Source organism: Bolinopsis microptera, chromosome 13 (genome assembly GCF_026151205.1).
Source record: "Bolinopsis microptera isolate Bmic1 chromosome 13, MBARI_Bmic_1.0, whole genome shotgun sequence".
Taxonomy (NCBI): domain Eukaryota; kingdom Metazoa; phylum Ctenophora; class Tentaculata; order Lobata; family Bolinopsidae; genus Bolinopsis; species Bolinopsis microptera.
The window spans coordinates 15,974,157-15,995,511 of NC_087084.1; the positions used below are offsets into that span (position 1 = coordinate 15,974,157).

At 41.1% G+C, this 21,355-nt stretch overlaps 1 protein-coding gene across 1 annotated transcript; it reads left to right on the top strand.

Moving 5' to 3' along the window:
• The first annotated feature begins 7,425 nt into the window (after positions 1–7,425).
• On the top strand, positions 7,426–21,029 carry LOC134825154 (mucin-2-like). The gene is made up of 6 exons (XM_063837298.1): positions 7,426–7,778; positions 7,905–8,001; positions 13,881–14,022; positions 14,274–14,439; positions 18,068–18,220; positions 18,712–21,029. Exons 1-6 carry the CDS (start codon positions 7,458–7,460, stop codon positions 19,303–19,305), a joined length of 1,473 nt encoding a protein of 490 aa, XP_063693368.1. The 5' UTR covers positions 7,426–7,457; the 3' UTR covers positions 19,306–21,029.
• The last annotated feature ends 326 nt before the right edge of the window (positions 21,030–21,355 follow it).

Consider the following 21,355-nt stretch of genomic DNA (forward strand, 5'->3'; position numbering starts at 1 on the left):
GTTCCCAGCTTAGCTGTTCGTCTATTATCACCCCAAGAAACTTTGTACATTGAACTTTTTCTAGCTTTTTGCCATCTATTAAAATCGTTAGATTCCTGTTAAAGGGCCGTGTTCTGGCACAGGTCTGTGTTGCTCTTGACAAACCTGGCTGAAAATGCATATAACAACTTTTCCCTGCATTTATATGTAACTTGTTAGACTCCATATAGTTACTGACTTGTTTCATTACATGATTAGCTTTTTCAAAAGCTTCCTGTGCTGAACTACCTATCACAAAAATATTTGTATCATCAGCAAACAGGACGAATTCAGCCAAGCTTGAGGAGCTCACAATATCATTTATATAAATCAGAAATAGTAGAGGTCCTAACACTGACCCCTGGGGTACACCATACTCAACTGAACACTTGTCCGACTTTTCAGTTTGAAAAGAAGTTACTTGGCTACGGTACCGGGCTAGTCCATTACATTGTTAATGGACTAGCCCGGCGCGCGCTACTTCGTCATTCGTAGCATTTGCCTTGGGCCCTAACTGCTAACATTTCGAAAAGAAAGGGGCGTGCTCTACTTTGAAGAAATTTAGACGAGTAACATCCGTCAAGTTTTAAAGTAATTGTGAAGATAATATACAGATTTGAAGTACAAATAAGAGTTACACGATAAAATTAAACTTGCTCGGATTTTCAAAAGTTTTGTACCATTGTTTTCTAAAGACTGCGAAAATTTTCACAGTAGAAAATTTATTATACCTTTTAGGAATGACTATACTAGTGAGTTTCGCCTAGGTACGTGCCATATTTGATGGTGCGCGGCTTTTGTAGCAAAAGTAGGTGTAAAAGTTACCTGGGGACCTCAGGCTATCATGTTCATAAACATAATGATTATATTAGGCGGAATGACAGGCTAAGCGTGACTGGGCCGCGCTCAGCCTGTCATTCCGCCGAATCTCTATTCATGTTTATGAACATAATAGCCTGAGGTCACCAGGTAAGCTGAGCGCGGCCCAATAAGTGTAAAAGTCGCGTAATTTGACGAAATTCGTTGATTTTTGTCGTATTATTCTTGCTCTATCCAGAGCCCTTGCGCCTGCAGTAGCGCGCGCCCGCCTCACGGCGGTAAAAAGTAACGCTTTTCTTGACTTGTGAAACAAGCGCGCCCGAAGTGGCGCGAAAGCACATGGTTAGGTGAATATTATTCTGTCATATCTTTGGTTCCTTGAATGAGATCATTTCGAAAATTTGTGAAGACCTTCCAATCGCGATCGGCCTTTCACAACTGTCCGAAAAATTTGGTGGATATCGCATATCGGAGTTGATATACAATATAGTGATGAAAATGGAGCAAAATACACTGCTTTTAGCCTAGCTGTAAAATAATGTCTAATTATCATGATTGGATATGCTTTAAATTTTTCGGACACTTTCTTTGTAAGCATATGAGTAAGCTACCCAATTTTTGTTAAAATTGGATCAAGGGAAGGTTCCTCAATGCGCATTTATTTTAAGAATATTGTGCTGGCCGAAATTAGCGCTAAAAACCATCCTACAGTCGGCACGCGCGGCTCACTGTCGATGACGCACTACCCGCCTCCCGCCTTAACTTACTGGGCCGCGCTCAGCCTGTCATTCCGCCGAATCTTTATGTTAATGAACATGATAGCCTGAGGTCCCCAGGTAAGCCTTAACCTGCCTGAAACAAGCGCGCCGCTTCCCTAGCGAGATATCGGCGAAAAACTATTTTGATCACGTGATATGATCATATAAGGAAGTTGGTCTAATTTCTCGTTAGGATTAGGGTTTCAATCAAAATCTTGTTCACCTAACCATCTGCTTTTGCGCCTGGAGGTGGGCGGGCGCTACTGCAAAAAACATGTACTCTGGATAGAGATACAAATCTTGTAGGGAACTGACTTTTGGCCCCCGCTGTATCATGTATTGAATGTCATTGTTTGAATGACCAATACTAAAAACACAATGAAATGAGTAGATCAGTCACTTTACTTATCTTGTCATCACTGCTCGGGTAATCGATATTATGTGTTTGTTGTACAGCGGCTGAGAAAGGGGCAAGTGCTTGGTTAACAGCACTACCTTTAAAAGAGTATGGATATCTGATGAATAAACAACAGTTCTCAGATGCAATAGCTCTCAGATACAACCTGAACTTAAAGGACTGCCCTAAAACATGTACGTGTGGCCAGAAATACTCAGCAAACCATGCGCTCATCCGCAAACTTGGTGGATATGTGTCACTGCGGCACAACTCGCTGAGAGACACCTTTGCAGAACTAATGAGAACTGTGAAATGCAAGGATGTGCAGACTGAGCCAGTTCTTCTTCCAGTTGATGGTCTAGAGTTACCAAAGGGAACAGTCCTAGGAGACCAAGCCAGGCTGGACATTTCTGCAAGATCGATTTGGAATGCTTCAGAGAGGGCATTTTTTGATGTAAGGGTATTTCATGCCCCAGCCCCCTCCAATGCAAGCAAACCGATACCAGCAATGTACCTGTCCCATGAAAATGAGAAAAAGCGATGTTACAATGCAAGGGTTCTTGAAGTGGAGAAAGGAAGTATTTTTATCTATTAACTTATTACATATTTGTGCTCTGCTTTAGCATCACTTGACTATTAAAGTTCAGGCCATGACCTTATAGTCAGCCAATTGGCCATTGCTATATTATGTGTATATTGTTTGAATATTCTTTTCTTCGAAAGGAAGCTTCACACCTTTAGTGTTCTCGACTTCTGGTGGAATGGGTGGTGAAGCTGAGAGACTGGTCAAGAAGCTGGCCAGTAAGATGGAGTACCACACTGGCCAGAGGTACTCAGACGCTGTAGGATACATAAGAAAGCGCCTTCGCTTTGAAATCCTCAGAACAACAGTGATTTCTCTCCGTGGAGACAGAGGTGCGAGAAAAAACATTGTTGATATAAACAGTCTAGATCTTAACTTGGAGCCACAAGGCCAAGGGTAAAAATTTTTTTTGATTGTTAAGGGAATTTTTTGAATTCTTAAAGGGTTGATTTTATATAGGGTCATTGCTATATTATGTGTATATTGTTTGAATAATTTATACTCGTTTGTTGTACATCACGATTCACGAACATTTTTTTTTTTGAACATTTAAAATATAATTTGGAACATTACAGTAACGTTATTCAAATCTCAAACAAAAAAAGTATATTTCAAAGCTTTGTGTTTTGATCATATGATTATGGGTGTATTGTGATTTTGATTGCATAAATTTGATTGGGCAGTGATGGTGAGTGAGAAGATGATGGGAGTGCCAGCCAGTAACTCTGTCAAATGAACAGCCCACTGAGGAGTGGGTGAGCGCAGGCGCGAGAACGGCAGAGAGGGTGGCATAAAACGGAATACACGGCCACAGAAAAGACACAGAAACTAAACCGTGCGCGGTAAGTTAGCCAGTGTCTGAGAGCTAGTGTTGCCCGGCAGGAGGCATCCAAAAGAGGTGCCGTGGTGAACTGTCGAGGCTAAGTTCGAATGCAAGGCGAAGCAACTCAAACTGATGATGAAGAGGTAGACTGAACGGGAAGTGAAGAAAAAGGAAAAGGAAGGATCCAGCTGAGGTCTGGCTCATGTCAGGAAGTGATGAAAAGCTCACAGACAAAATCATCCGTGGCTGTCTACCCCGTACGTAGGCAGTGTCCGAGATTTCAGGCATCAGGATACACTGAAACAGTGCAGAGCTGATTGTGAATTGCTATATATTTGGTTTATATATTTATGATAGTCGATATAATATATACTAATTGTGTTCTATTTCAGAATGTACCACAAACATGTTGTCTGTGGGGTTTGATAATTACTTGTAACAACTGGTGTGTTTCATTGCATAGTGATCCATTTAAAGTTAACAAGTGGTAGCAGAGAAGGACGCAATGGCACCCCCAGAGACAGTTAGAGTAACTAGTAATTACAAAGCCCCACCGGCATACAGTGAGGATCAGGACTACTGCAATTGGAAGTTAGACCTGCAGCTGTGGCAAGAGTTCACGGGTTTAGAGAAAAAGAGACAAGGAACTGCGTTGCTCTTAGAATTGAAACAAGGGAAGATAAAGGATACAGTACGATCATTGGGAAAAGATGTCCTAATTGCAGAGGATGCAATAGCGAAGATTTTAAGTCATCTTGACAAAATCTATTTAGAGGACTCAGCTCAAACCTGTTACCGAGTTTACGGTAAGTTTGAAAAATATGTGAGACCAGAAGGGTTGTCTCTACAGAGTTACATATCTGAGTTTGAGAAGTTGCTAGCGGATCTCAGGAGACACAAAATCACTCTTCCTGAAGCAGTCCTGGCCTACAGATTCCTTAACAGCGCTAACCTTCCGTCAGAAAAATATGATCTCGAGAAAGATATATCAAAATATGATCAACGAGAAAGAAAAGCAACAACTGAGAACTGTGTGCGGACAGTTGTTGTGGGTATCAACACAGACACGGCCAGATGTAGCTTATGCTACATGTTTTGCTAGTAATTCTGTGACTGAAGGGACCATCGCAGATTTGAAAATGGTAAACAAAACAGTAAAGTTCTTAGAAAAGAATCCTCTAACACTCAGGTTTAAGAAACTACTGTTGCCTGAGTCAGTCTTAGTGGTTTTCTGTGATGCATCGTATGGAAACTTGAAGGATGGTAGCTCTCAGGGAGGCTTCATAATTTTCCTTGTTTCGCTTACAGGAAAATCTTGCCCCATTACATGGCAGAGTAGAAAAATCCGGAGAGTATGTAAAAGTACTTTAGCAGCGGAGAGTTGGGCAATGATCGAAGCAGTGGAAACATGTGAGTTGATCCAAGCTCAGCTGAGTGAGATCATGTTATCTGGAAAACTTGATGTCATTGTAATGACTGATTGCAAGTCTCTACATGATGCTATCCAAACCTCGAAAAATGTTGATGACAAGGGATTGAGGATACCAATAGCTTGCCTGAGACAGCGAGTGAACAATAGTGAAATGACAGTTCGTTGGATTTCAACAAAGAAACAGCTTGCAGATTGTTTGACTAAAGCTGGAGCTCCAACTTCACTGCTACGGGAGGTATTGTCGTCAGGAGAATTTGACAATGAACTGTTTAGAATTGTATTCCAATAATAAACATTGTATTCAAAGTTTTTAATATTGTGTGTGAAGGATTTTAATAATCTTAATAATTTGAAACTTAAAGAAGTTAAAAGAGTGAATATATTGGTATTTGTGATTTATATAATGTGCTCGTTTAAAACGATTTTCTATTACATGTTGTGCATGTATCCACAAAGAGGGAAGTTATATTTAGAAAGATTATAGTCTTTCTTGTGACACCTTTATTTTATATTTAATATTTTAAATCTTTCAAAGCCTTTTTAAGAAAGAACGGGAGATTGTGAATTGCTATATATTTGGTTTATATATTTATGATAGTCGATATAATATATACTAATTGTGTTCTATTTCAGAATGTACCACAAACATGTTGTCTGTGGGGTTTGATAATTACTTGTAACAACTGGTGTGTTTCATTGCATAGTGATCCATTTAAAGTTAACACTGATTACGACCAGGGTCCTCGCGGATACCCCGCCTCGGAGGTCGAGCCAATGCCCGATGACGTCCCCTATATATACTTAAAGCTGATTCCCAACCAAAAACGTTAAAGATTTTGGTAAACATGAAATTAAAGTCATCACTCATCCGGCAGGCAAAATTTCTGCAAGTTAATGGAAATGCAATTGCAATGGATAAAATCACTGTGCAAAGCCCCAATTGTATATTTAAAACCAATGGGTATCGGGTAAAGCCCAAAAAGGAATAATAATAATTGAGATGTGATACATACAAGTTGCCAGGGGTGCCCTACACCCCTGCAAGTAGCCTATGCTATGTATGTATATATACTATATAAACGACTTGACACAAATATCATTCCAGTTTACATACAATCTGACAGGTTCTACCAATCCAAGTGGTAAAGTAAGTTTCCATTCAGTTAGCAGTAAACAGTGTCAAGCACTGGTTGTACAAAAATAATAGGGACTATTTGTTACTCCCATATTTTACGGACGAAATGATCCCAGGGCCAGGCGGGTAGTTGATGCACATTTTACAAGCAAGAGCCACTTTGGTCTACTTGCTGTGAGGTGTCTCAGCTACATGGGTTGGGGGTCCTCCCTTTAAATAAAATGTTATTATTACAGGCTTGGGTACGGTAAGGCTGCGTACATACCTGTGGCTGGAGCATAGTAATTGGGAGTCTACTCAAGGAACTAGATTTTAGGCATGTGCATGGGTGGTCCCTCTAGAGTCTAGATTGGTACATCTTGAGCTTATCATTTTTATGATTTCACTGCAGACCTGGATGCATTTTCGGTCTCTAGCAGAAAATATCAGTCATAAGAAAGATCAAAGGTACTGTGAGTGGTGTTCTTAACAGACTGCTATTCGATTTACTAGGAAATAACTGGAATTTGTGATCTAGACTGATAAACACTACCTAGAGAAGAAATGCTCCGGGTGTTGTCAGGTGGGTAAAAGCCTGGACTGCTTGTTGCTATTGTAAATACAAATTCTCTTTTATATTGACTGTAAAAGAAGATAGATTTTAGACTCTATTTTCAGTATGTATGACTATAAATTGCTCTCGCTAGGGGGTCTTCTGTCTAGCTTATATCTTCTAAATGATCCCTAGAACATATTATCCTGGAATTTCAGGGCGATAGCTCAAAAACTGTAGGAGAAGGTAGACTTTAAATAGACTCTATTTTCAGGGCGCAATTGAAATTCTCTCGCGTAATATAATTACACATAGAGTGGCGTAACGTTAGTGGCTGATTTAACTTGGCGCCCCCCGTCGGCTCGAAAAAGTCGCCCAAATTTTTTGTGTCCCTAAAAAAAAAATACAAAAAAAAGGTCGGGTGCCTTTTTTTGGCGCCCCCTACAGCTTTTTTGCGCCCCTGGAGCAAAAAAAGGACCCCAAAAATTGTTTCACACCAACTGAGCGCTAAATTGGACAGGGGAATACACCAATAAGGCGTTACTTTCAGTGAGAGGTCATAAAATTCAAGACAAATTCAAGAAAAAACCTAGGGGCGACTTTTCGTTGAGAAAGGGCGCCTTTTTTACGCCCCCCGGCGTAGCCGGGGTGGCCGGGGCAGCGTTACGCCACTGTACACATAGGTGCTGACCTTTGACTGGTGATTACTTTGGCTTGGAACAATAATTTTCCATAGGATCAAAAGCAGCTGATCATAGATATTACTCCCTTCTATTAGAAACAACTAAAAAGTCGATTTCGAGAAAAAAATTTTCATGAAGAAAAAGTAAATTAACTTTTTAAAGAATTTAATTTTCAAATTTTGATACATTTCAATGTAAATAATGGATAATACTGAACATTTTAATTTACCTTCAACATTAGATAATGGATGAGGAGACAGATGATCCACCAGCTTTGATGGACGAATGCACTAAGGAACATGTCTCCAAAATGTTTGAAGATAATGGAGACTCTACAGTAGATCAGCAGGAGGAGGTTATGGAATCTGAGGGGGGCGAAAAGGCAGAAAATCCATTGCTCTATCAAAGAGAAATCGAGCAGAGTGGGAACAAGACTTGTGGCAGAGTAGAGGAGAAGGCTGAGTTGAGCAGACGTGACATTACACTAAGGGACGCTACACCACATAGACTAAATGCAGAGACTGAAATCATTAAGTCAGAGGAGGGGAAGGGACCATCTCCGATCAAAACATCTAAACCTTTTGATCTGTACCCTAGTGTGAGTTAGTACAGTAAAAATGGTTTTTAAAATGTTTGCTCATGAAAATTGAATACAGATTTATTTATCATTATCAACTGATAATTGAACTTCCTTGTGTTGAAACTTAACCCACAGACCCTTCAGTTGAGTGTGTCACAAACAGCATTTTCGGATACTTCTTCGGTACTTTCTCCAGCCAGCAGCAGCGAGAATTACAATGAACCTCTAAATCTCAGTACAGGTGAGCATTACAATGAACCTCTAAATCTCAGTACAGGTGAGTATTACAATGAACCTCTAAATCTCAGTACAGGTGAGAATTACAACAAACCTCTAAATCTCAGTACAGGTGAGCATTACAATGAACCTCTAAATCTCAGTACAGGTCAGCATTACAATGAACCTCTAAATCTCAGTACAGGTGAGAATTACAATGAACCTCTAAATCTCAGTACAGGTGAGCATTACAATGAACCTCTAAATCTCAGTACAGGTGAGCATTACAATGAACCTCTAAATCTCAGTACAGGTGAGAATTACAATGAACCTCTAAATATCAGTACAGGTAAGCATTACAATGAACCTCTAAATCTCTTATCTCAGTACAGGTCAGCTTCACAATGAACCTCTAAATCTCAGTACAGGTGAGAATTACAATGAACCTCTAAATCTCAGTACAGGTGAGAATTACAATGAACCTCTAAATCTCAGTACAGGTGAGAATTACAATGAACGTCTGAGACAGAATGAACGCCTGAGACAGAACTGGAAGAGGCCAGAAGAGATTTGGTCTGTGAATCGGTGCGAGGGATGGTGCAACCTCAAAAAAGAGTTGGCATCGGTTTTGGTGACTGGAAAAAACCTTGGGAGAGGATGGATGAGCGGGAAAGAGAGAGGGAGGTTATGCTGAGAGTGAAGGAGAACATTGAAAGAGAGAGGGAGGTGCAAGTAGGTTCTCTGGAGATGCAGAGCAGGTGGGGTGAGTGGAGAGAGCTCGTAATGAAGACGGATTTGAGCTGGCATACACTTTTTAAGTATGGTGACTCACTTATTGGGTTCATGCTAAGTGCTGTGTACGGCACCCTCTTAACCCCCTCTATGGTTTCCAAGTGGAGTGAAGATGAGGATGGGAAGTGCAAGTTATGTGAGGAGAGGATGGGCACCATTCAGCACATTTTGGCTGGGTGTAAGGTGGCCCTTAGTCAAGGAAGGTATAGATGGCGGCACGACAAGGTTCTGAAGCAGATCTCTGAACAGGTTGTCTTCCATTGTGATCGCCGAGTGAACACTTATAAGAACAAGGCCGGCAATGGAAGACAGTTCATTGATTTTGTTCCTGCTGGGAGGAGAAAAGCAGGTACAGACGACCGGAAGGAGAGTCGTGGTTTTGGGATCCTGAGTGGGTATCGGGATTGGATAGTGCTGTCAGACCTTGAGGGGCAGCTTAAGTTTCCAAGTGAGATTGTGGAAACACGGCTGAGGCCGGACCTTGTGATATTCTCAAGGTCGGCAAAGACAGTTATTTGGTGGGAGCTAACAGTACCATCTGAAGAGCGGATCGCTGAATCGCACGAGTACAAACTCGACCGATACAGTGGTCTGCAGGCTGAGATTCAGGCGAAAGGTTGGTGCTGTTCTAATGCCGCAGTCGAAGTTGGAGCTAGGGGAGTGGTTGCGCAGAGTTTGGAGAGAGCTGCGAGGAGGATTGGTTTTAGAGGAAGAGAGCTGAAGAAGCTGGTACGGGACAGTGGGAAAGAGGCAGCCCACTGTTCCAGATGGATTTACTTGTTATCGAGAAAGAGGGAGTGGGAGTTCAGGAAGGTTGGAGCTTGAGAGTTCACTATAACATCTAGAGGAACCATAAACGTTATCTCGTCGCCAATTGCGAGCTCTAACGGGTCTCCTCAAGTGACTCTCGGATCAGATGGTGGTTCAAGGGTGGACTGCTGGGGCGCCTGACAGGAAACCGTATTGCGATTAAAGCCCCGAAACGGTGTCAGGTTGGTAACTGATGATTCTGATCCATGCTCCTGTGAGTTTGCTGTTGTATCTCAACTTGCTAAACTGAGGCATCTCCGCATCTTGGGTGAATATGCGTACATCTTCATACTAAACCCAGGTGTGGCATGTGTCAGTGAATACGGGCGAGCGGATGCAATAGCGAAGGTGGTGTGGCAAGGCCTAAAAGACACAGTCAGATAGTTGTCAGCTCGCTGACTGTAAGGGAGAAGGTATATCCGTATTTCGCTGCTACTGATGCAGTCCTTGATCTGGCAATCAAGGCTTCTCTGTTTTTCGTCTAACTATGTACCGTTGGGCTTGTGGAACCCGTAAGGGGGACATACATAGGTTAGAATGGTTTTGTGCACCAAGAGGAGTGAGGGAATGAGGGTTGAAGAGAGAGAGCTTGAGAGTTGTTAGGGTGGTTAGGATCAGTAGGTGGAGTGTTTGGTTGGAGCTTTCTGTTTTTGCTGTATAGCATTTTAGTCACTCCGCAGTTTATTAACTGTGTCTCAACTCAGAAATAGAAACATTCTCCAAATTTGACCTCATCTGCCTCAATGAAACCAACTGTAAAATTTCTAATCTTCCTAATGGTCTGAACGACATTGAAATCGAACAGTTTCACGAGCCCTTTATCAAAGAACCTGCACGTAAATCGCTCGCCATCCACAAGCCCTAAAAAATTCCTTGAAAAGTTTGAAAACGTGCTCAGGGGTCTTGATAGACACTCCAGAAAGCAGATAGTCTTCCTGGGTGATGCAAATATTGATCTTATAAAATACGATACCGACGCTTACAGCCAGGATCTTATAAGCTTACTAGAAAAATATGGGTTTGCCCAGACTGTCTCCAAGCCTACCAGGGTAACTGACCACAGTGCAACGCTTATTGATCACGTGTATACTAATCACGTGACCAACGTTATTAGTTGTAATGTCGTGACGTTGGATATGTCAGATCATCTCGCGGTTAGCACGACCATTAGTTTAGGAGCCACACCTAGTTTGAACGAGCGATTCCGTAGTCAACGTGTAAAGAACAACAACACTAGCTTGAAATTAGAGGCCCGTGTATTTAACGAAGCTAATCATGCTAAATTCAAAGAGCTTATTGTAAGTGAGACCTGGGATGATGCTACCTCCTCAACGTGCGCTGATGAACAATACAATTCCATCTATCAAACGTACATGAAACACTACAATACTGCATACCCCCTGAAGCGCGACAGTTCGAGAAGAAAATTCGAAAGAGCTGACCCAAAGCCTTGGATCTTACCCTGGCTTGAGGCGGCATGCAACCGCAGGAAGTTACTTTTTTTTGAAAAAACTATAAATCCATCACAAAAAAACTGCGACGCGTATGATAAAATGAAAAAGTTTTGTCACAAACATGTGAATCTAGCCAAAGAAAAGTACTATAAAAAAATGTTTGACAAATACCAAAACTGCTCTAAAAATCAATGGAAAATTATCAATGGCCTCCTGAACCGTAACAGAAAAAAGTTCGGACACACCCGTCTGAAGGACGACGATGGCACGATTATAAGCTCCGATCTGGCAGTCGCTGAGAAATTTAACGGCTACTTCTCCGGTATTGCAGCCAGTATCAAGAGGCAAATCGCTGCCCGTCGAACCTTTGACCCAGGTGGTTTCAAGCATTTTCTTAAGGCTTCGTGTAATAACTCGATGTTTCTTAAGCCTACATCACACGGTGAAGTCCAAAAGATAATATCAGGGCTTAAGAACAAGTCCACACTCGATTGTAAAATTGAGCCATTGAAAATTGCAAACAGCTGCGAAAACTTTACCAGGGCACTAGCTAATGTCATTAACTGTTCGTTCTCCAGTGGTACCTTCCCAAATGCTCTAAAAACTGCGAAAGTCGTTCCTATCCACAAAGGTGGTTCAAAATTGGAAGTAGCTAATTATAGGCCGATCTCTCTTTTGGGATCATTCTCGAAAATTTATGAGAAACTTATGCATGCTCGTGTTTTAGAATTTTTAGATAAGAACGATTCTCTTTTCGAAAATCAATACGGATTTCGGCCAGGAAGATCGTGCGAACATGCACTGCTCAATGCCCAAAATTGTATACTACACTCTCTGAAAAAGAAACAAATTTCCCTACTGCTCCTGCTCGATTACAGTAAAGCCTTTGACGTGCTTGATCATGAGACCTTGCTTAAGAAGCTTGACCATTATGGGATCAGGGGAGTCGCGCACGAATGGTTTAGATCTTACCTCTGTAATCGATCTCAATACGTAACTTTAAACGGAACTTGCTCTTCTAGCATGCCCATAGTTTACGGCGTACCTCAGGGTAGCATTTTAGGACCTCTCTTATTTGTAATTTATATAAACGACCTACCTGGAATTAGTGATTTTGCAAAGTTCATCCTTTATGCCGACGACGCAAACATATTAATTAGTGGAACCACCCTAGAAGAAATACAATTAAAAGCTAATCAGCTAATTTCACGTCTTGTAGATTGGGTAGGTGTTAATGGGCTATCTTTAAATGTAAAAAAGACGTGTTACATGATTTTCACTAGAAAAAGAATCGACTTCAGCGGCTTTAATTTGTCCATTGACAACACTGTAATCGAACGTAAGACTGAAGCAAAATTTTTAGGAGTGATCCTAGACGAAAAGCTCACTTGGCAAAAACACATTACGGCCGTTAGAATAAAGATGGGTCGCTACCTCGGAGTTATGTATAAGCTAAAGCACCTTCTACCTATCAAAGCCCGCCTAAACATTTTCCAAAGCCTTATCCAATCCCATCTAAATTTCTGTTCTTTAGTGTGGGGATTTGCCTCAAAATGTCACATTGAATCTCTGTTCACCAAGCAAAAGCAGGGAATTAGAGCTGTTATGTCAGGATATGTAAATTATAGATATAAAGACGGCAATCCCCCGGAGCACACAAAAAGTGCGTTTAGATTGCATAATATCCTAACAGTCCATAGCGTCATTGTAAAAAACGCTCTTATTCTACTACACAAAGTAAGGAACATGCCAAGCCTTCTCCCTAAATCCATCAAAGAACTTTTCCCTCACGATATTCCCACCTATAATTCCACATACGAACATAACCTTTCTTGGTTCACAACTTACAACGGCCCAACATTTAGAAATACTCTTTTCTTCAAAGGACCCATGCTCTCTATTACAAAACAAAGTAAGGATATAACTATTCCAAGTTCTACCTTTTCAATTGAAATCTTTAAAAATTCAGCTAAGCGCGAACTCCTCAAGCTGCAAAGCTCAGGAGACGATGAAAATTGGCCAAATTTCTTACTTTATAGTATACCTGGGCTAAGAAAGTCTCAAAGAGAAGGGCGCTCGCAAATAGACTACAGCACCGAGTTAGTAAGCGACAACTCGTAAAGAAAGATCACTCGCGACAAATGACTATGATCTTTTATCAACAACATATCATTTTAATTTCACTGCCATTATGCAATGCCGAATTTACATCTGCCGCGCAAAACTTTTTATCTATTATTATTAAATAGTAATTAGCATGTTTACAAATTGCGACTTCAACCAGTTTTGCAGACCGTTAGTTATATAGTACTTTTAGTAGGGCATTTATTTTAATATATTTATTTTACATTATTATATTTTAGTGTGACTTCTATAATTTCATTTATGTAATAACCATTGATCAATAAATTGCGGCACACGCCAACCTCCACCGTGGGGTTTCAAAACAAAACGTCTAAATCTCAGTACAGGTGAGAATTACAATGAACCTCTAAATCTCAGTACAGGTGAGAATTACAATGAACCACTAAATCTCAGTACAGGTGAGAATTACAATGAACCTCTAAAACTCAGTACAGGTGAGCATTACAATGAACCTCTAAATCTCAGTACAGGTGAGAATTACAATGAACCTCTAAATCTCAGTACAGGTGAGAATTACAATGAACCTCTAAATCTCAGTACAGGTGAGCATTACAATGAACCTCTAAATCTCAGTACAGGTCAGCATTACAATGAACCTCTAAATCTCAGCACAGGTGAGAATTTTCATGATAACGATTACAGATATGGAGTTTACAGACAGTGAGACTGTATATATATATTGTAACCATGGTAACGATTACAGATATGGAGTTTACTGACAGTGAGACTGAAGCTAGACATGCTGTATGTAACATCTCCTCACACAGTGGACTGAACATTAACAATAGTAATGTTACTTCACACACCAAACCTAAAGTTCAGCTCCCTTCTTTCTCCCCACAGAGGTTTCATTCCTTGAATTTAATCTAGATTCTTTCAGCTAACATTTAGATCAAGAACAATTTAGAATCAAGACATAAATGAGTTTTTTGTAGTTTGTTATTGTGAAAAACTACCAGGATAGTTGTTCCTGCGCTGATTTAGATTGAAGTTGTTTGGGAACCCTTCTGCTTTCTCTTAAACATAGTACTATTATACTTTACTTATACTCTCTATATAAAATAATGCTCTTTTAAAAATCTGAGTATATTTTCAGGTTTCCGCAGTCAATGTCTCCATTACACGTATCGGCTGGTTACGCTTCACCAGCTACCAGTATCCATGGCAACCAATCCCCCACACGTTCATTTCTCCCGGACGGTTTATCGGAGAACATCTCAGCTGTCAGAGTTAAAGTTAGATCCCGTCACGCTAGTTTCTCGGTAAGTTAGATCCCGTCACGCTAGTTTCTCGGTAAGTTAGATCCCGTCACGCTAGTTTCTCGGTGAGTTAGATCCCGTCACGCTAGTTTCTCGGTGAGTTAGATCCCGTCACGCTAGTTTCTCGGTAAGTTAGATCCCGTCACGCTAGTTTCTCGGTAAGTTAGATCCCGTCACGCTAGTTTCTCGGTAAGTTAGATCCCGTCACGCTAGTTTCTCGGTAATTTAGATCCCGTCACGCTAGTTTCTCGGTAAGTTAGATCCCGTCACGCTAGTTTCTCGGTAAGTTAGATCCCGTCACGCTAGTTTCTCGGTAATTTAGATCCCGTCACGCTAGTTTCTCGGTAATTTAGATCCCGTCACGCTAGTTTCTCGGTAAGTTAGATCCCGTCACGCTAGTTTCTCGGTGAGTTAGACCCCGTCACGCTAGTTTCTCGGTAAGTTAGATCCCGTCACGCTAGTTTCTCGGTGAGTTAGATCCCGTCACGCTAGTTTCTCGGTAAGTTAGATCCCGTCACGCTAGTTTCTCGGTGAGTAAGATTCCGTCACGCTAGTTTCTCGGTGAGTTAGATCCCGTCACGCTAGTTTCTCGGTAATTTAGATCCCGTCACGCTAGTTTTTCGGTGAGTTAGATTCCGTCACGCTAGTTTCTCGGTGAGTTAGATCCCGTCACGCTAGTTTCTCGGTGAGTTAGATCCCGTCACGCTAGTTTCTCGGTAAGTTAGATCCCGTCACGCTAGTTTCTCGGTGAGTTAGATCCCGTCACGCTAGTTTCTCGTTAATTTAGATCCCGTCACGCTAGTTTCTCGGTGAGTTAGATCCCGTCACGCTAGTTTCTCGGTGAGTTAGATCCCGTCACGCTAGTTTCTCGGTGAGTTAGATCCCGTCACGCTAGTTTCTCGGTAAGTTAGACCCCGTCCCGCTAGTTTCTCGGTGAGTTAGATCCCGTCACGCTAGTTTCTCGGTAATTTAGATCCCGTCACGCTAGTTTCTCGGTGAGTTAGATTCCGTCCCGCTAGTTTCTCGGTGAGTTAGATCCCGTCACGCTAGTTTCTCGGTAATTTAGATCCCGTCACGCTAGTTTCTCGGTAATTTAGATCCCGTCACGCTAGTTTCTCGGTAATTTAGATCCCGTCACGCTAGTTTCTCGGTAAGTTGATCCCGTCACGCTAGTTTCTCGGTAATTTAGATCCCGTCACGCTAGTTTCTCGGTAATTTAGATCCCGTCACGCTAGTTTCTCGGTGAGTTAGATCCCGTCACGCTAGTTTCTCGGTAAGTTAGATCCCGTCAGTCGTAAGGCTTGAAATCTTCGTAAAACTACATCATTAGAGCCTGTAAAAAGCACTCTATCAAGTAAAATTCATATATAATCATATTATATTATATATAATCATCACAGTTTTTTTTTTTTTTTTTATCTAGACACTTATTTTACTTCGGTGTATTCCAACAGCCACAATGTTACACAAGTGCAACCAGCCAATTACAGGAAGCCGAAGGATCTTTTTGGCCAGTGACGGTTAAGGTAGTGTGTACCATACTTTCTTCGTCCGAGACTTTGCTGCAATGTGCAGCTCCTCATTTAACCCTCACACCCGATTTCTCGAGTATTCGGCTGAGTAGACCGGGGGGCTGCATAGACCACTCATGATCCTTAGCTGAACGTCGACGACGCTAACCCCACGACCAGGCAGTCAGTGGGTTTCGAACTCGCAACCTAACGATTGTAAGACAGGCGTTCTAACCAACTGCGCTACCTGGCCGTTGATTAACTCAAAAGTAAAAATTGTAACAAAGGCAAAATTTAATCAGTCAAAATTCGTAGCATGTAAGTAATTATGGATGGGGTACAACTCCACTCGGAAAATTATAGTATTTGATAAAGATATACAATATGACATGGCTTGATGGCTTCGTGTGGAAATACAAAACCATGTGATATATTGTGTGCAGCAGGATGTCAGAATTATTGGCGTGTTTGAAAATGTACACTGTACAGTTCTCGATCAAGATACCGATCATTACAGCTTCTGCACAGTCCTTTCTATTTACTTAATAAGAGGAACTAACTTTTGCCATATTTTTAATCAAGTCATGTGTTTAAATCAAGGCGATGTATTCTTAACATGTGTGGAACGCTTTTCCCATTTAAAATATACATTTTACCTTTTTAGGTAAAATAGGGATAAGAAAATATAGGGGCACGCCTCAAATAGGGGTAAGAAATGGGGGCACGCCTCAAATAGGTGTAAGAAATGGGGGCACGCCTCCAATAGGGGTAAGAAATGGGGGCACGCCTCCAATTTTGAGAGTCTATATCTGACAGTTTTAGAGTGGTTCAGTGTATGTGTTTGGTACATTATGTAGTTGTTAATAGCTACAGTTATTGGTTATAGCTCGATAATATGCAAATTACAAGATAGGGGCCGTGCCACAAAAGCCGAGAATATACTCTTTTATAAATTTAGTTGGAGCGCGCGGGCGCCAAATTCATTTTTTGTGATGGGATTCCCGCAGCCCATCCTATCAGCTACAATTTGTAGATATTAGTTGCGCGGCGCTCAACTTACACGGATACATACACCCCGACATCTCAATGTGTACATTTCTCATGTCTCGGTGTGGGAATGTGGGAGGAAGGTGTGCAGCGTTTTAACTGCTCTCATTTTGTCATGTGCGAGTCGTACATTGTACATTGTACATTGTACATTGTGCGATTAGCGGAGAAAATAATTATTGCTGAAGACGATTGTTAATCAACTGCGTCTTGTTTGAAAGCAGCCAAAAAAGCAATGCCTTCATTAGGGAAACTTTCCCATAATGAATTTCAGATTGAGAGATCAAACTTGTCGGGGGTAGGGGACTAGGGGTTGGACATTAGATAAACTTGTCGGGGGTAGGGGACTAGGGGTTGGATATTAGACAAACTTGTCGGGGGTAGGGGACTAGGGGTTGGACATTAGATAAACTTGTCGGGGGTAGGGGACTAGGGGTTGGACATTAGACAAACTTGTCGGGGGTAGGGGACTAGGGGTTGGACATTAGACAAACTTGTCGGGGTAGGGGACTAGGGGTTGGACATTAGACAAACTTGTCGGGGGTAGGGGACTAGGGGTTGGACATTAGACAAACTTGTCGGGGGTAGGGGACTAGGGGTTGGACATTAGACAAACTTGTCGGGGGTAGGGGACTAGGGGTTGGACATTAGATAAACTTGTCGGGGGTAGGGGACTAGGGGTTGTACATTAGATAAACTTGTCGGGGGTAGGGGACTAGGGGTTGGATATTAGACAAACTTGTCGGGGGTAGGGGACTAGGGGTTGGACATTAGATAAACTTGTCGGGGGTAGGGGACTAGGGGTTGGACATTAGATAAACTTGTCGGGGGTAGGGGACTAGGGGTTGTACATTAGATAAATGTATTTGGAAATCTAATCAGTCTACCTTGTTTACTTCTGAAGAGAAGAGCTGTAGTGATCACCATGAGAATTATATTTCTTTAATTCAAACTTTAAAGGTGTACTGTACTGTAATTATTACTTAGAATACCCCTCAGCAAATTAAGGAAAGGGTATTCAACCTGTTTTAACCAATTTTTATACTGTATCTCACTAACTATGAACATTTCAGACACCCCCAAAATCACCGGCCGATTCTCAGTGGAGATTATTTAAAGTTAACAGAGATATGAAGGAGGAAACCTTTGACGATATAAACGGAGAAAGAAATTTCACCCAGAGCCTAACTTTGAAGAATGTTTGCGATGCTAAACTTAATGTGTCGGTAAGTTAAGTGAGTAGTTTAGGTGAGAGGCCAGGTAATAGGTATTGTCACGAGATTAATGGAATTGAATCAAATTTACACCGCAATACAATAAGGATACTAAATTATTTATAGAAGCTTCAATATGCTGTGCAGGACGTTCAAATCAGTCCCAAAAAAACTGTCAATAGAATGCCCTACTAAAACATATGCATTAGAGTACTTGATCATGAATAAATGAGTTATAAGGAATAAGTAAATGGTTGTGGTAAAGTGAGTAATAACATGAAACTGTGGAAATGAAGGTAAGTAACCATTAAACTGTTACGAAGATTATAGAGATATAGATATCAGAGCTCTGTTTGAAGCTCTTAGTTCTGAATTAACAATTCACTCCCCCAGGATAAAGAGGACGGAATATCTCAAGTATCCAGTTGTTAACAATTCACTCCCCCAGGATAAAGAAGACGGAATATCTCAAGTATCCAGTTGTTAACAATTCACTCCCCCAGGATAAAGAAGACGGAATATCTCAAGTCTCCAGTTGTCCCTCCTCCCCACGACACCTGGGCTCCCCTGTTCGCAGTCTCACTTCTCCTGCTCGCCCCCCTGCTGTGTCCCCCGTACGTCCGGCTATCCTCCCCGTTAATTCCCCTGCCCGTCCCCTGCGTTGTCATGGTAATGTGGAGCAGCGCCTCCCCCCTCACCGCAGCACCACCCCTTCTCCCTCACCACCTTTCTCTACTCCACCCACCCTCCCTGCACGCTGCGTCTCTCCTAACTCCTTCACCCGAGCCAGTTCCTTCACTTTAAAGAGGAAGATAGTGGAGCCGGATTGTGCTAGTCCTCCCAAAAGACCGTGTACGATGGGACTGGGGCACAGGTCCCCTACAGTAGAATACAGGGCCAGGAACCACAGCCCGGCTCCTCTCTCTCCGCTAGCAGTCAGCTCCCAGTCTGCCCCTGAGGGCGAGGTGGTGAGAGAGGTTCCTATTCACCTCCTGGACAAGATAGAGCTAATGAGCGAGCATTTCAGTGCCAACACCAGCGACAACAGCTCTGATTCGTCAGATAGTCCTCCTAGAAACATTAGATTAACGGGCTGAGACCACGTTACCATAACAACCACTGCACGTGGTATGACGTCACATTACGCGACTTGAGATTATGACTTGTTAGACCGGACCTCTGTCTCAATTTCGATAGTGATTATTGGTTTCGTGAAGGTTAAATTCAGTCAAGTCAAGTTGATACTCAGAAAAAATTTGTGTAGAACTGAGCACCCACCAGTTTGATAACTTGAGACATATTGAAACTGGTAAAAATAAGTCACAACAAAGAAGGACTCGCTCAAAGTGGGATGCGTGCACTCTGCAGATATAATTACGTTCAATTTTATTTTATTTTTTGCAATTTCAGCCGCGGCAGATATGTAACTTTATCACGAGTAGTAGTCATCTGTACATAGAATCAAGAAATTTGATTCTCTACATAAAATCTAGACATTTTGACTGTTTTTGGGTAAGTTTTTTGGTTAATCGATCTCACGAGTCAAAGCTAACTTTTTCGACAAATTTATTTGAGAACATTATTCCAACTAATAGCACAAGTTACCTGGCTACCATTACTTATACATCGTCACTACTATAAGTGTTATCTAGTATTACTACTAGTTACCATAGTTACACTACTAGTTACCATAGTTACACTACTAGTTACCATAGTTACACTACTAGTTACCATAGTTACACTACTAGTTACCATAGTAACTTATCGTGATTACTATAAGTGTTATCTATTGTATTTAACAATGTTTTGAAAGGGATGTAGTCTAGCTATTTAGTTAGTGTCTATGTTACGACCTTAGGTTTTTGCATCAGTTAGTGTTTATGTCACGGCTTAAGGTTTTTGTTTACACATTGTGGTATAAATTGGCAGATTAGATAAAATTACTTTTCGAGGAGGTGGAGGCTAGGGCTTGGTATGGAAGTTTAAATAAGTTCTGCTCCAAAATGGGGCGATGGACAAAAGTTACCGACGTGGTAATTTGAATGGTCCGAGATAACCTGTTAGTAACATGATTACTTTACAATTTAGCTTACTTAGGTTTATTAGTCACTAAATTAGCTATAGGCATAGCTACATTAATTCAGTTAGGTAATAGGTATCATTTGCATTGCGCATATTACGAAAGCCAAATTAGGGGCAGTTTGGAAATACTAATTTCTACACAAAAGTCTAAAATGGATTACGGAAAAAGGAGGAGTTCTCGCTATTATAGACATAGTTGCTAAAGCTACAAGTTGCTACTGTAGTTACTTTAAGTTACTGTAATTTTTATTGCAACATGCAGTAATTATCTCTAGTTACAGTAGTTACTCCTTTATAATACAACATGTTACATGTTGTTCCTGTAGTTACTTAGTTACTAATAGCCTATTTAAGTTGTTTTAATAAGGAACCTGGTTATCATACCTCGTTCACATTTAGTAACTATATACTAGCACTATAATAATTGCCACCGGTATGTACTGTGATTACCTCGTTTCTTTAGTTTCTATAATTTATAAAATTAGTGATAAATGTAGTTAATTTCAGTTACCAATATGGTTCCCATATTTACTGTAGTCCTCTTGTGACAATTGTTACCTAGGTTAGAGGCAGGCTAAGCTTTTTTCTTTCATCTAATTGTTGTGCACACTATTATTGTGCAACTATCTCTAGTTACAGTAGTTACTCCTTTATAATACACACTAATTGTCTATTTTGCGGAATATTTATAAACTGTTTTGACTTAACTTATTGGAAAATATTTATTGTGTTTCACCGTGATATTGTTGTTTTAATAATGAAAAGGACGAATTTCTATTGCCCATTATAAATTTGTAACAAATATTGGTCGATGCATAACATAAAATTTCACCCTACCCAAAGACCAATATTTCTTTTAAACTTTTATAGGGTTAAAACGCTCCCCTAGCGAGATATTGGCGAAAAACTGTCTCGATCACGTGATATGACCATATACGGAAGTTAGTCTAATTTCTTGTTAGGCCCGGTTAGGGTTTCAGCATATGCTTTTGTTAGAGATTGGGTTAGGGTTTTGTCATACGTTGTATAACCCGCCGAGCACGAGTGCGCGGCTCCCCCTGTATC